Raw genomic sequence first — 16852 nt, 5'->3', positions numbered from 1 at the left:
ATTACGGAATTCACATTATATACCCATCGCCATCTGGAGTAGGTTTTCTTTCACTATGATGTATATGACGGAGCCAACACTAAAGCTGGTTGATTGCTCTGTAGATTCCGATAGGATAACGAACTGATAATCAATTTTCCTGTGGAGTTTGAATCCTTCCTATTTGGCCGTAAAATGTCCGTGAGGCCATTATAGGGCACTGGGGTAAAGCGATGCAGCGGATGTTTACTAGCCTGTTGATGTCATTTGCTATGATACTTTAGGAGGGCAGGCATGCCCCCCCCCCCCCTTACATCATGTAACAGGGCCTTAGACAGATCTTTCACGAGCCCAGGCCAAAGTTTTTACAAGACCCACAATAGTGAATTTATAGTGTAAAAAAACAAAAAATAACAAGAATCGTCTTTGGACTCCTTGCTTGAGCCCAGTCAGACCTACCCTTGTGGGACTGGGGGGGAGGGGGGCATGGGTCTGGTTTTGCCGGTGCGTTAAGTTGTACTGGTTATCTGCAGCAGGGTAACCCTTAACAGGAGTGGGGTTCCCTTCGGGTTCAGTGGCGTTTTAACGAAAGGACGAACAGAGCCCTTTAAAGACAAAGCTCTTTCTTAAATTGTGAAATTATTTCTTTCATAGGGAACAGATATGCTCTGGATGTTATGCTGAGGTGAACTCGGAAAGAAAAGTCATCTGATCTCCACCGGGCCTTCTTGTAAACTGGGCAGACACGACCCTGCCTTCCTTGTTTCACGCACTGCCGCGAGACACGCAGAAGTAGAGGCATTAGTAGCCTCTCTTAACTTCAGCAAATAGCCCCCAGGCGGGACGGTAGAGATACTTTTTCTCAGCTCAATATATCAAGGAAACAGATATTTTCTAGATTTTGTGCTGAGATGAACTCGGAAAGAAAAGTCATCTGATCTCTGCTGAAATTCAGTGCCTCTATTTCAGCACCTCACGCCACAGTGCATGAGATAAGGAAGGCAGGGTCGTGTTTTCAGTGGTGTAGATGGTAGCATGCTTGTCCGGTTTGCAAGAGGGCCTGGGTTCTAGTCCCGGTGGAGACCAGCGCCAAAGCAGAATGTTTTGTGATGTTCTACAACGAGCCCTCAGCTGACTGAAAATGTTCTGCGGTAAAAATTCACATATACATAATAGCGTTTTTCTACACTTTTCTTAAAATTCTTCCAGATTGTTCTGCAACAGCACTGGTTGTTCTGCGACGTACGTCGCACATTCCGGCATATTCTGCTTTGGGGGAGACCAGATGCTTTTTCTTTCCAAGTTCACCTCGGCATAATATCCAGAAACTATCTGTTTCCTTGATATATCGGGCTGAGGAAAAAACAGCCGTCTATCTCTCTATTTATTTCATAAATTCTGATTTTCATTGATTTTTTTTTGTGGGGGTATTTATTCTTTCATAAGAACTAATTTCTTTCATAAATTTCGAGTTATGAAGTTTTGTCTTTTGTGTGTGACTTACATCTAGTGTGTGTGTAATTGTTCGTTTCTTTTTAAACTTTCGTAAAACCGTTGTAAGCGGGAAAACGCTTCAAACGGGAAATGTCGATAAGTAGCTATTTGTAAAAATGAAAAAAATAAGTCGTACTAAGCGAAAATGTTATAAGCGTCCAATTCCTTTTTCATTCGCCCGATTCTCCCTTCCCACCCTCCCCCCCCCCTCAATTTTTTTTTTATTTTCTATTATTGTGAGTGCGAGGCCCTCTTGAGCGCGAGGTCCCTGTGCGACCACACCCGTCGCCAACCTTCTGATCTGTAGCCATTCGAGATCATCTCTGATACAATTCCAATGGCTTTTTCCATGGAAAGGTAAAATGTACGTTTTGATCATCAACATTGTTTCATGTTCATGAGTTTGGACATCAATAAGTCTCAGATTTGAACATCGAGGGCATTTTTGATAGACAATTTTTTTGTTTGAACTTTTTGATACTGAGTTTGACCCCCCCCCCCATGGAAAATGCCAGTTGCTGTGGGGAGTTTATAATGTTTACATTGGGATGGCGTCATCAGTGGCAATCAATCATCGCAACCGAGACGACAACCATTCGCTAAAATGGGCGCCGGGATTTTTTGAGATTTTCGCGGTCCCTTTTTCGGATTTGGGGCGAAAACTGGGCTAAAGAGGTTTTTTTTTTAATTTCGAAATGTTGCTTGTAAACTTTATTATTATTTTCCTCAAATGATATTATCCAAAATTGAGTTATTTCATGCTATTTAATCATGCTCAAAATTAGAAATGCTTACAAAACAACACGTTATAAGTAACAGGTTACTTTTATATGAATTTTTATTGAGTAGGAATCACTTTTTAAAGACGAATTTTCCATGGGCGCAGATACGGGGTGGGGGGCGTGGGGGGGCATTGCTCCCCCAGCGTCACAGGTGGAGTCGACTGATCTAATGTATATATGTATATATGAGCTGACATCATCATCATCGTGCCCCCCCCCCCAGCAATAATGACCTTGCCCCCCCCCCCCCAAACTTCCAAGTCAATCCCCGCTTATGGAATTTTCGCAATTATTATGCCGAGATCACTAGGCCACGCCTCCTCTGAGTTTGAGTTTTCCCTGTTGGATATTAGAAAAATATTCTACTCTTATTTCATTTCAACACCAAACCAGTTCTGCTTGACGGTGATTCGCCGTTGCAGTAACAGGTATATTCAGGTAAGTAGTTGGAAGAGTGTCAGACCTGTATAGGTGGAGGCTCCTTTCTCTGATTTGACTACAGAACTGAACTCCTCCACCAGTACCAGACGGTGAACTCGTTCTTCTTTTCTTAGTCTTAATGACGAGTGAATACGTCCTCTCTTATTTCCTGAAACCACGAAAAAAAAGAAATACACCAGGATTTATAGTCGGGTCCCCATATCTTCGAGCAGGCCAGGTCTCTTCAACAATGTTCTTATCAATAGATGTTTTTTCGACAATAACCTCATCAACAGTTATTCTTCAAACAATGTTCTCATCAACAGTTATTCTTAAAGCAATCAACAGTTATTCTTAAAACAATGTTCTTATCCAAATTTATCCAAAACAATTTTCTCAGGGACCATAATTTATGAACTAAGCCTCATGAGGACAATGGATTGCTCAGAAACCTGCAGACAACAATTGATGAATAATAGTTCGGTGCAATTTTTTTTAAACAAATGCTTGCCGGTAACAATGCATTTTAAGAAATTACTGTATTACGGCCTGGCTCTTAAAACCAGGCGCGCGGAAACAGAAAGATGTGACAGGTGGAGCGAATTGTGTGAGTTGGTTTGATCGTCCCGTATTTTGAGGGACAGGTAAATTTTCCCATATTCTTCGACTCTTAGCAATGGGCGGTCGTTCCCATCGCCCCTCCTCTGCATCCACGCCTGAACGAAGGCAGAAATCTTCTGCTACGCATGGAGCGGAGGCAGGCATCTTCAAGTGGGAATAAAGCGGAGGCAGATATTTTCAGAGTCGTGAATGAAGTGGAGGCAGGCATCTTCAGCTGCTGATGAGCCGAGGCAGATACAAATTAAGCGGAGGCAGGCGGATCCAGGGCGATCTGTCGGAGAAGCGACTTATTGTATAGATCAGAGGTCTTCGATCCTTTTCCAGTTGCGAGCACTGCCTATACCCATCATCAAAAGAAGAGCACCCTTACGGTAAGTTTAACATACGACATTTCATGCATGAAATGACGATGACTCTCTTAAATCCTTTAATGCAATTCCTCCATGGTTTTTTTAATTGGGACGATGACCAAGTGCTCGCGAGCACGAAATCGGACACGAATATCGAGCACTCTGGATACCTCAGGGAGCACCATGGTGCTCGCAAGCAACGGGTTGAAGATGCCTGGTATAGATGTATAGGATCATTCCCTATTTTACGGGATAGACAATTTCCCCCCCCCCCCCATATTATTTGGATCTTGGGAGGGGCGATCGCCTCCATCGCCCTCCTCCTCTGGATCTGGGCTTGGTTAAAACTTCTCAAAGTTTCTGAGCACGTTACATAATATTAGTGAAAATAACTCACATTATTAAAATTATGTTTTCTTAATGAAAATAATTAAAAATGAAAAAAAAAAAAATTTCTTCTGCTTCGAATCATAATCAGCATTTTTTCCAACGTCATTCATCGTTTTAAATTATGAAAACGTAGTTGAGTGGCGAAGATCTTCATTAAAAATGTCAAAACTGTGAATCTTTGTATACGTATCGAACAGATTGAATAAACGCATTCGGCTCATCATTCGTTATTCTTGCTATTCAGGTCCCTTCCCGCTGGTGTAGTTGAAATGTTCGCTCACGTAGCCCCTGGTCAAAGACCAAGGAACCAGCACAGACCGAGCTCTCTCCAGTTGATGGGCATCGGCCAGAACCAGCCGTACGGCAAAGTCGAAAAAGGTAATTCATTTCATTTACTCGAAAATACCGAACTATTTTCAATTCGTTTCTATTTATTGTGCATGATTTTTGAGAATAACTTCCAGTTTTTTGATGCATCATATCACTCGAATCATAATACAGCATAAAGTGGCTTCTTAACGGGTGGAACGACGGGGTCCAGGATATCGAGCCAAACAACTTCTGCCCCCGAATTATTTATTATTTTATAAGAAATATTTCGTTTGAGGACCTATTTATTTACAGTGGGTCCCGCTCATAAGGTTTTTCAAGAAACTGCCATGGAAAAACGTTGTAAGCGGGAAACGCTTTAAACGGAATAATGAGAATTTGAGATGGGAACATGAAAATAGGTCGCACTAAACGGGAGAACGTTATAAGCGGGATCAACTGTATTAAGATGACATAAATTCTGTATATTCTGAAATTATAGCATTTGATTCGTTAACTCTTAATTTTCATTGATTCTGAAATCATTTCCTTCACTAATTTTGAAATTGCCTTCCACAAACCATGGAGTACTTTTTCACTCACTGATTATGTGAAATAATTTTTCACTGATTATGAAATCATGAATTTTTCAAACACCTGAAATAATTTCTTTAACAAAAATTCAGAATTTTTATTCTCCGAATATTCTATTTCTTCAGAATTAAAGAAAAATTTATTTTCTTTAAAAAATTCTGAAATTATCTCCATCAATTCTGAAATTTTTTTTTCACCAATTCTGAATTTTCATTGATTTTGAAACTACATTTCTCTTTCATCAGTTTTTTAATTTTCGAATACATTTTCCGAAATTACTTCTTTGTTTAATTAAGAGTTATGCAAAATTTCTCAAATTATTTTTTTCTTTAATTCCGAATTTTCATGTATTCTAAATTTGCTGCTTTCTTTAATTCTGAATTTGCCTTTTTTTAAAATTCTGAATTTGCTTTTTTTTAAATTCTGAATTTGTTTCTTTCTAAATTCCCATGTAAGATACATATTCTAAAATTACACACTTTCACCAATTCCGAATTTTCATGTAGCTTACGTATGCTGAAATTACTTCTCTTACCAATTCTGAATTTTCTAAAGATTCCTGTACAATTACTGTACTTCTTTCTCTGATTTTGGATTTTTAATGTTCGGAAATTATTGTTACTAAAGAAAACAATTCAGAAATTATTGTTTTCACAAATTCTGAAACTATTTCTTTCATTAGTTTTGAAATTTCACATATTCTTGACTTATTTCACCAATTCTAAATTTTTAAAAAATTCTAAAATTACTTCTTTTTTAATTTTGGATTTTTATTGACTCGGAAATTGTGGCTTTCATCAATTCTGAAACTTTTCCGCAATATTCAGGTCTATGACAAGCTTATGTAATATTGTGTATTATACAGGCCTATGTCTTAGATGCTGATTCCCCCTACCCCTTCACCAATTTTTTTTTAAATTAGGGTTCAAGGGGTCCCCGAAAAATATTCAGGCCCTCGACCCGCGAAATCGTCAACACGACAACGGAAAGAAAGACAAAAAGTAGTTGTATTTTTGCCTTAAAAAAGAATAGAAATTTCCTTTTCTACGCCTAGGACTTACGTAATAATACAAGATTCCCGTCTCGTCTTGAGAATGCCCCACACTAACGACGAGGGCGTACCCAGCTCTTTAACTAAAGAAACACCACCACATTTAGTTTACACGAACTCCCTCCCTGCTTTTCCTAAATGATCATGAACGATGTTATATCCGAACCAAGCGAAAAATCGCGTGGAACGTGAACTAGAAACGCTTTTTCAGAAACAGTAATGAGGTTTTACTCTTATATAAAAGCCGAAAGAGGGAAGTAGAAAAGGTCGAGGCTTCCTTTTTTCAATTTATTCAACTGTCACACAACCTCTAGAGAAGAGGCCCGTTCAGTGTTTTTTCCCCTAAGGACGATGTTGAACCTCATCCATACTTCGGTTGTCATAATCTTGCTCTCCAGAAATGACGAATTATAAGTCTTTCTCAAGTTTGTTAGGCACCGAATACCTTTAGCACCCTAGCCTCTACTTTTAGAAAAGTATGTTGAACATCTCGAATCCTCTTTGCTGTGTTGTACGTGCGCATGTTTTACCCAATTATGAGCTTGCTCCTGTCATCCGTGAATGATCCATTTCCAACTCGACTTTGCCCTCGATCCATGGATAACTAGGCTAGTTTCCTGAAGGTTAACGGGGACTTCTCGATATGGAAATATTTGCGTCCAAAGCGTAGGCGCCGGAACCTAAGGCCTGAGGTCATTTGAGCCCCCCCCCTCCCTCCTCCTCCCAATAAATTTTGTAAAGCCAAAATATTCGTGAATATACAATGAAACGCACCATTCCGCCTCCTGCGTAAGGGGTTGAGTTTCGCACATACGGGACGAATGGCGATTTTTCGGTCCCTCAACGTTTTCATCATGTGCCTCTGATCCAAAGGCGGTTCGAACAATTGTTCTCGCTGTTCATACAAAATTATGTATGTTAGCCACTCGGCGTTAAGTCCATGAAAATTTTGGCAATGATATTGATGATAATCACGATGCTACAGGAAGAAGAACATTGATTGATACCAGTGGATCAGTGCTGTCTTAACGCATGGGCCCACCGCGGGCACAGCCCGAGGGCCTCAAGAGAAGAGGGGTTCACAAAAATGAGATCCGGTTGAAATTTTCTAGGATTTACCTGGTAGGGCCTCCAAAAAAACATTTGGCCCGGGGCCCCTTAATCCTCTTAAGACAGCCCTGGAGTGGATACCGTCTAGACCAGGCATCTTCAACCCGTTTTTCTCGCGAGCACCACGATGCTCCTTGAAGCACCCAACGTGCTCGATGCTCGTGTCCGATTTCATGCTTGAGAGCACTTGAACAACGTCTCAATTAATATAATTAATACGTTGTACAAACTGCATCCAAGGACTGAAATCATACTAATTTTTCATGCGTACGTATGCCAAACCGGCTTTTCGTTTGATGAAGCTTACAGGTAGTGGTTATCACTACAAAAGGGTTGGAAACCTGTGGTCTATACCACTAGTTTCCAACTGGAATTCCGCTTTGATAACTAGATTTATTGGATAACTTTTTGGGCTTCCGCATGATCAAACGTCACGGAACCCTAAATCCAGGAACCCGGGGAAATTTCAAAGGAAACTTACTTAGTACTGATACTCAAAAGCAGGCTGTTCCTTGTTTTGTATTTTATCGGGATAGTGTCATTTAAAAAAAAAAAAATCCAGGCCAGGGTAGGTTAGTCGCACTTTGGATGACTAACCTACAGAGTATGCAAGCATGTGAGTGACCAAATGAGTAACCTAGTGAGCGAGGGAAGAAAATAGTGTCCTACATGGTGTGAAAGCGTATGAACGACCAAAAAAGTGACTGAAATAGAGATGCATATCTGCGGTGTGAGGGGCTAAGCGGACTATAGTCCAGGGCTGCTAATTTGATGGAATAAGTAGTCCAGAAAACTAGATTAGAATGGGTGAAATTTGGCAAAATTTGTACAGCCCAAGACGACAAAACTATAAATCTGCATCCCCTGAGGTGACCCCCCAAGCAAAGAAAAATTATGTGGCCCTCGAATTTCCGCTAAGAAAAATGAAAACATTCCTGCTAATTATCCTATAGCCCTGTGCTCCAGCCCTCGGGACTGTGCCGGGTGGGCTTATACGTTAGGACGGCCTTGGGTGGTTTTTGAAGAATGAGGCAATCTCTTCCTTCTTCAATTCAGAAACAAACAAAACTCAATGCCCGATAATTAATAACACCCCCCCCCCATTACTACTACTACTGAACCACACTTGCACCTCGTCCATATTCCTCTGCGGAACCTTTAACGAATTGGTACATGTTGGAATGTGCGTGTAGTGAAACCTGACGTGAAGTTTGTTTCTGTATAATGCTTGTTATGTGTAGTGCTGCCATCTTCCACTAGTTTTTCTAACTACGAGTGAAGTGTTATGATTGAATAATTATATCGTTGTAGGCCTGTTGCTCTCTGTGACGAGACTTTTTAATGGGGAGATCGGCTCGCATTTGTGCCTCGAAGTTGGGAACCACAGGAAACAAACTTCAGCCGACCACCACTGTGGCGACGGTGGGGTCCCCCCCTCCGTTGAAAAGCCCCGTTGTAAGAATGTGTGCATATTAAAAGCGGTTCTGTTTTGGTAGAAAACCATTGTTGGTGTAGTGGCGCGTCTGTTGTAAACATGTGTAAAGCAACATAGCCAAAGATGCGCGCATGTGTCCTCATGTCCATGTTTAGGAATTTCTGGAAACTTCACTTCAACGCTTTTTTTGTCGCATATCGAGTAGGTGAACAATAAATAATATTCTTACAATAGGAACCCCTGCTGTCATCTCTATGACACAAAAAATATTAAACATCAGCCTGCTTTTCGGTGGTACCAAGGATCGATTTTCCCCCCTTCCCCAGATTTGTGGGGGAAATATTGTCTTTCATTCCACCTGCACAGACCTGTTTCTCTGCGCACAGAATTTCGATATCTGTGCAGAATGGCAAAATAACATATCTTATACAGTATGGGGAAATTTTTTTCTGATCAGCAAAAAACTCTTAGAATGAATAATATTTAGTTTCGTGTCACAGAGTTTTTTTGCTGAGAATGAATAGTTATAAGAATTAATTATAAGAATAGTTACTGAGAATGAATAGAATCTCTGAGAATGAATAGTTAGTTCCGTGTCACAGAGATTCTAAACGTCCATATTTTGCAAACTTATTAATCATGAAAAATGATACCTTTCTTAGTAACTTTTGTCCAAAACCAATAAACGGGCGAAAATAAAATTTTTTCAGCGTAAATATGCCTTCTAGAAAATATTGAAAAATTAGTACACAACGCGGTATAGTATTATGTTACATATGAGAAACATCTTTGAATTGGAACTTCTGCTGCCACCTATCAAATACAACTGTTAAAATTTTGAGGCAAATTTGATGATTTAAATAAAATTACTGTTTATGAAATAAATATTTATATACGATAACACACCATATTATTTTTTTCCATGCAGCACATTAATAAAAAACCTGTCATCAATTTCGGTCGAATAATTATAAGAGTTTTATTTGATAAGTGGCAGCAGAAGTTCTAGTTCAAAGACGTGTTTATCTCATATGTAGCGTTACCAGGTTCGAAAATTGAAAATGGAGGAAGCCTGCGCGCGCATCCTTGGTAATGTCACTTTTCCCGGTTTTCACAATAGACGGCGCCACAGTTCCGACCAAAAAAACTGGCTATAACAATAGTTTTTCTCAACTCTAAAACAGAACCGCTACAAAAAAGCAGATTCAGAAAAAATTAAGAGAATTTCGATGGCTAATTGGTGAATGCGTGTGGGGAAAAAAACACGAAAACACTCATATCAATGAAGAAATTTATGTTTCAAAGTGGAGAAAAATAATTCCGGAAACCTGATAAGGAGGACAAGAAGGCGAATTTTCGGAAATGTAGGAGCATGCTTCAAATGAGATCAAAAAGGAGGACGGTTAGTAACCCTACTCATGTGTAATATTATACTGTGCCGCCCTTTCGACCATATTTTTTTCTTGTGATCCCTCCCACTTACCTAGGGCCCCCTACCTTCATCCAGGAGCTTTCTACTTATTGAATGAAATTCGATCAGAACTGAATTTGAAATGAAAAAAAAAAAATAAATAAGATCTTCTGGAACCCCAGGCCACAGAGAGAGGCATGGATGCAGAAAAAGGGGGGATAAGAGAAAGATCATTCTTCTCCCAAGTGCCGAACTGTATGGGGAAAATAGGTCTACACAAAACACATACAAGATGATCAAACGGCTCTACATAATAAATCATCACTCCTGACTCATCACCATTGGTCTACGATGGGATGGAGTTCAGTGAGATTTTTTCTTGTGGAAGTTCTAAGCATGGCCATCTGACCGTCATGGGTCTCTGAGCAAAGTCATGTTCTGGGGCCCCTCATATTTAGCTGAAGTATGTATATACTCAATTAACATGTTTACATACTTGCACTCAAAAATCGTAGTACCCAATTGAATTTCGTCATGTAGACCCCCCCCCCCCCACCATGGACATGAGGACCAAGCCCGTGGCATCACGGGGGAACATGGGTTAGGATTACCCTGGGCAGCTCTGCTGGATGTTGAAAGTGGTCACATTTTTTTCCAACATATTTCACTTTAAAACGCTATTTCTTTTGACAGCTCTCCCCGCACGACATGCCGTGTCATTTTTGTTATTTTGCCGCCCGGGGCAAACAATATAATCTATGCCCAATATAAATCTTAATTCGAATATAAAATCCTAAATCGCATATTGAAATCAGTAGTAAATCAGATAAAATTCATAATCGATTTCATCCTCAATTTAAATCGTTCGATTTCCACGGCATTATGCCGCCCTAATCCCAAAAAAGTCGATAATTTTATAACGGTGTTTCTTGTCCCATCTAAAATTAGCCGCCCAGGGTAAATGCCTCCCTTTACCCCCTCCCCCAGTTCTGGCACTGTGTCGTGGCTCCCCCTTTCATCTGATTTTTACTCATGCTCCCCCCTCCCAGAATATCCCAGGACCACAAGGGGGGGGGGGGCATCTGGCCCAAGGTTGAAAACCGCTGCTGTACTGTATAGTTCTGTTTTGAATATCTTCTACCCCCCCCCCCCTCCCCCAGGCATATTTTTGCTGATACAATTACTTTATTTTCACCCGTTTATTGGTTACGGAAAAAAGTAACAAAGAAAGGCACCATTTTTTTTTCATAGTGAATAAAATTAGGCCACGGGAAGAAAATATATTCTATAGGGCCCATGGGCGAAGAAGTTTATGAAACACTGGTTTAATCGACTGTACATATTACAACAATTCACTTACTAATGAAAGAATGCCAAAATTGTAAGCATTTACATATTCGTATTTAGATGTACAGTACGAAAATCTTGTTTCATAACATTGTAGGAATTATCACATGAACGTGACAACCAAATACAGTCGGCCCTGCTTAATCGGATAATGAATACCCCGCTTAAACGGATAAAATCCTTCGCCAGCATTAAAATTACTCTCATAGAGGAAATGTTGAAATTCCCCACTTAACCCTTTACCGGTTTTTAAAATTTTCCTGATCCATATCATATTGTAACTGCGACAGTGGCAATCACAAAACCTTCTAGAAATTGCTACCTATTTTTAAGAGGAACATTTTTTCCCGATCACGTGAACTGATAAATACAAATACACCCCCCCCCCCTCCGCCCACTGGCAGTTGATTGACAGGACCGGGGGGGGGGCAATGAAAACATGTGATCAGGAGAAGAAAACTTACAACTGTATCTGGACTCTGAGTTACCGATATGAGAGAATTTGAAGAGCCCAATATATCTCGGGATCAGGGACGTCGGAAGTGTTTCGAAACTGTGGGTGCTTTAGTTTTATATCGGAAATTTTAATTTGTGAATCAATTCTGGCGGGTGCTCGGATGCATTTCACAAATTATATCGTGGGGTGCTTGAGCACCCACAGCACCCCCGGCTCCGACGCAACTGGTCGGGATTGCCGCCGTTAGAGTTAATATGATAATTTCAACGATTTTTTCCCCTGCTCAATCGAATATTGCACTTCACACGTCAACCCCACTATATACATATAACGTTTTTAGTGAATGAAACATTTGGAATTAATGAATTAAGATTTTAAAAAAACAAAATACATTTGAGAGTATGTACTGGCCTCCAAGTATTAAAGTTGTCTTCAATACGCACATTTAATTATTTTATTTTTGTTCTCTGTTGAGCGAATAGAGGGCGCTAACTTTCCTAATGAAAAGTGAACATATTGGGGTTTTTTGTGATCATTACAATTAAATAGATTTTTTTCATTTCATTTTTGATGTCTTGATTTATTCGAGAAGCTTTATCAATTATCCATCCTTAATCAGTTTTTTTTATATACAAACTGTACTAACATTCCAAAATGGCAATTGAATTGTTCCCCGCATGATCTGATATTGTGTGCTGGAATCGTTGATATCCCATTAAGCGGGGCTGACTGTACTGTATAAGTGTATGCAAATGATTGATTGTTTTAAACGTTCTCTCAAGAATATTCTGACCGGAATTCTTTCTATAGCAACTCATGTAGTCATATGTTAACGCGTGGGTTGAATGTAGATGTCATTCCGACTTTCCTCCCAACTTCTAGTAAGATGTATCACACGCTTTGATATTTCTCCCCATAAGTTTCTTTTAGACTAACATCCATCTGTTTTGTACCCTGTGAACAGAAGAGGAGAAAAAAAAAACTGTCATACTTTCCCGCAATTCATTACCTGAGCTTTGATGCATCATGTTCAAGTTTGAGGTTTTTTTCCCGTCCTTCCTAGACATAATTAATACATCATGTTTCAAGAGGCAGGAGGGTTTTTCCAGTGTGCGAGATTAACGGAAATGCATCAAGCAGATTTTTATGGATAAAGAAAATCAACCTATGACCAAAAGGATACTTTCAATTGCGACGAATAAGGGTTCCCAAACTTATGTTCTATCTCGACGAACCCTAAATTTCCAGGACCTATTAGTTGGGAATCAGATTGGACAGTAGTGGTCTATTTGTTGGTTTTTGTTTTGCTAGTGACTCGAAATTACTTTTTGGCTTCCTCATAAAATTTCGAAATGATGAAAATTCAGAATTCCAAAGTGAATGACAATTCGGAATAGATGAAAATGCAGAATTCTAGAATTATTCTTTTTGGATGAAAATGCAGAATTCTAGAATTGATGACAATTCAGAATTTACGGAAGAAACTATCATTATCTTAAGTGCAAGGCGCAACCACACCTGTGGCACACACTAAGGGCGGCCTCTGCTCTCTTGTATTCGGAAAGGCGCTACCATCTTCCTTCCAATAAATTGAGCGGATATGTATGTGTGTAATTTATTTTGCTGGTTGTGGTGTCCGCTGTATAGACTTTCTTGAACGGTATTCCTGCTCGAATAGTAAGTAGAATTGCAGATATAGAACTGTATAGTTGCAGCTTCTGTAGTCCACCTGAATGCTTCTATTTCCCCCCCCCCCCCCAGGAAGTAGCGCTTCCTGTGAGAAATCCAGATTTTTTTTGGGAAGATCATTTTGTACTTTTTCTACTATATTCATTTTTTTGCTCTATAAAAATTATGTCTATTAACAGAAAAGATAAAGGCTGGTCGTCCACTGGAAGCCCACCACCACTACAGAGAAAACAAGCCGCGTGTATGCGCAAGACCGCTACACGCGACTTGTTTTCGTTCGTAGCAGCTAGCCTCCAGTGTACGACTGGCTTAAGACAACACCCCCTCCCCTAAGGAGAGGTGTTGCCTAAGACCGGGCTCTCACACTGGATCGGTACAACAACCGATACGATTCGCGACGGGTGAAGAATCCACCCGGATTTGTTAAAAACATGAAATCGATACCAGTTTATTGTTTTTAACCAATCCGTGTCGATTCCATCGCACTTTGCGGATCGTATCACTTGTCGTAATCGGTCGTTTGAACAAAGTCACCGAGCGGACTTAATGCCTTCCGTCTTAGAATAGTAAAACCAGTTTTCTGTTCAATATGACGTCTTATCGTTAAAAAAATGGCATAGAGATCAGCTATGAACACAGCCAGGCTGACTCATACGAATTCAAATATTCATATTTATCACTAGCCATAATACCCGGGTTTTCTTCAATTACTGGGAGGATTGAAAAAGCGACAAACCATTGTAAAGACATGTGCATGTCTAAAACGCATTGTTAAGGAACCACGGTAACCAATGTAAACATTCCGAAAGTGACGGTTGGGGCCCAGTAACCATTGTTGACCGTCGGTTTTTCCGCCCATTTCGGACATTTGCCCTGCTCTGATGAACTTTTAAAGTAGCCTACGGTTCAATCCCGGTCCTGTTTAGTATATATGCAAAATTTGGCGACGATAAGTCTAAAATTGTAGATTTATACAAAGAACAGACATATATATACATACATACTTTCACATTTATATATAAGATTAAAATTCATAAATTCTTTTGACTGTGTGTGTGTCATATCTAACTTCGGCCAGGTATACACTGGACCGTTACGATAAACGATGCAACCTGCAATTTCAGGTTTTTGTAACCAACCCTTGTCGAGTTTGAGGTTGTACCGCTTATCGTATTGGTCTAATGTGCACTCGGCCTTAAGACCGAAATACACTACACTGACGCGTGAATTGCTACGAATCAGAATTCGCAACGCCACGTCAGTGTAGTGTGTTTCGGCCTTTAGTGTCTTCTAAAGCCATGGCTATACATGTATGTAATTTTTCTTCAGCAGAAGACGAAAATGATCAAGTGACGAATGGAGTGTGCTCTCGGGTACTCGGCAATACAATGCACATGGCAAACCAACAAGCGTACACGCTGTCACAACCATATGCAGGGGATGTGTGTTCGTATAGTCCAACTTACCACGACAACTACCTCTACCAAATGAAAACGAGGACAAGTCCCTATGCGAGACCACCGATGACTTACAGCAGTTATACATCCAGTCAGAGCTACAGCACGCTGTATACTGCGAGATCGCGACAGAATATAATGGAATGAACGAATTGTCACATGGTGCCGTACGGGCATGCTTTAAGTCAGAAGTTATTGCTCATGTATCATTACAGAGGGTGCTGTATGTACACACTCATAAACGATGTTAATATTTTTCTCTTCCCCCCTGCTGATATTATGTACAGAAAAATTGTATGAAATTCTATTTCTAATAAAATTATGTTTTTTGTCTTTAAAGACGTCCATTATTTTTGCAGCGTTGTGTCGTATAGCTACTGTTAATCGAAGTTTTATGGATTCGATATTGAATTGTAAACAATTATAGTGGAAATTCGGCTTACATCACGACGTAGGATATAATAATCGAAAGTTTTGAGTCTGCCGGTCAGAGAAGTACACAGGCCCGATTATTGATGCGGGGGGGGGGGGGCGCAGCTAATCTATTCCAGAGAAATTTTGAGTTACAACAGATTACATTTACACCAAAATTTCCACACGCTCAGCTTTAGTGACGCGGAGGATGTCAAGCCTACATAGTATTTCTTACCATGATTTTGGAACACGCATGTTACAAAGGGTGGATGGAATGGAATATAAATGGAAGTGTAAAAAAAAATCAAAACCTTCTCTTTGAAATGCTTTAAGCCGTTTGTCTATATCTTTAATAGCTTTTTTCAAAACAGGTCCAGACTTCTAGACCACTCTGAATATGCTAATATCTACTGTATTTCTCAAGATTCTGAACCCATTAGCTTAGCTTGTCCCCCCAGACGTTGCTCGGTGTAAGCTGAATGCAGATGATTTTGATTAAAAAATTAATTCAAGAGTGCCGTGCTACAAAATACAGTGCCAACCTTAATGACTCGACTTTCCCGGTAACTCCACATTCATTATTCCCATAGTTGCACGATAGTAAACTCAATGGGGGAAAAGCCTCTCTAACTCGACATATGATGACCACCTGCTTAAGCCGACTACGATTTGTACTGCGTTATCACAACTCATTTTCTAAAATCGCCCGTGTGTTGATCAGTTCGCTAAATTTTTAATTACTCTGGTATATTACAGAAATTGTGTTTCACTGTTTCTGGCCTTTGTTTGTTGATTTACATGTGTCAAAGATTCCCCCCCCACCTTCGGGTACGGGTTATTTGCAGTTATTCCTGTTTGGAACCTGAAAACTCAACCAGTTGACTACAAAAGCCACAAACAGATGTGAATAGTTTCCGATATTTTTGAATGAGATATATTCCAGAAAGCTAGATTGAAAGGTTTTAAGTGAGAGGAAAGTTATTTTAGAGAATCCCACTGATCATTCACAAATAACAGATCTTGCGACGTGGCAGTCAAAATCAGGGCCTTAACTAGGCCGGGAACTGCCACGGGGTCCGAGCCCTCACAAATAATGTACATTTATTTTGCATAATTTTTTTCCCCTTTTAAGGGACCCCAAGAAAATGTCTGCTACACGTTACTGCCCTGGTCAAAATATGCTCTTTTAGTTCAAGATTATTCTCAACATGAGAACTTTTCATAGAAAATTTCGGATAAAACATTCTATAAATTCGTAAGTGATGGAGTATAACAACTGTTCAACAATATACAGGCAAATATGCATAGTACATCAAACGATTCTTGAACATAGTTAAAGGTGAAATGAAATAAAACCCATCGCTAATTTGACATCCGTTTAAGTCAAGATGTTTTTAGATCCCGCTGGGGTGTGGAGTTGGGTTTACACTTTAGTACGGATGCTCAAGCATTCTTCAGCACCTCCGATGATGCTAAAGTCTCTTCGGAGAGAACAGGCAGACCCACTCTACACGACAATTACATTACATGACAATTCAGGCA

At 39.9% G+C, this 16852-nt stretch overlaps 1 protein-coding gene across 2 annotated transcripts in view; it reads left to right on the top strand.

The window, feature by feature from the left end:
• The window catches only part of LOC149082637 (T-box transcription factor TBX1-like), a 68545-nt gene extending 53310 nt beyond the window's left edge, over positions 1-15235 (top strand). The window contains exons 7-8 of one of the 2 annotated variants that reach the window (XM_089235905.1): positions 4281-4414; positions 14772-15235. In XM_089235905.1, the coding sequence (XP_089092031.1) occupies positions 4281-4414; positions 14772-15043 (406 nt within the window). In that variant the 3' untranslated portion in view covers positions 15044-15235. Of the gene's footprint in view, positions 1-4280; positions 4415-14768 lie in introns of both variants that reach the window. The other variant, XM_089235904.1, reaches the window with a different exon arrangement.
• The last annotated feature ends 1617 nt before the right edge of the window (positions 15236-16852 follow it).

Source organism: Pholcus phalangioides, unplaced genomic scaffold, assembly GCF_987345545.1.
Source record: "Pholcus phalangioides strain wild (caught in Gottingen) unplaced genomic scaffold, Ppha-v1.0 ptg000009l_1, whole genome shotgun sequence".
NCBI classification, from domain to species: Eukaryota; Metazoa; Arthropoda; class Arachnida; order Araneae; family Pholcidae; genus Pholcus; species Pholcus phalangioides.
Note: the sequence above shows the minus strand (reverse complement) of the source record. Positions and strands in the feature narration are given on the sequence as shown.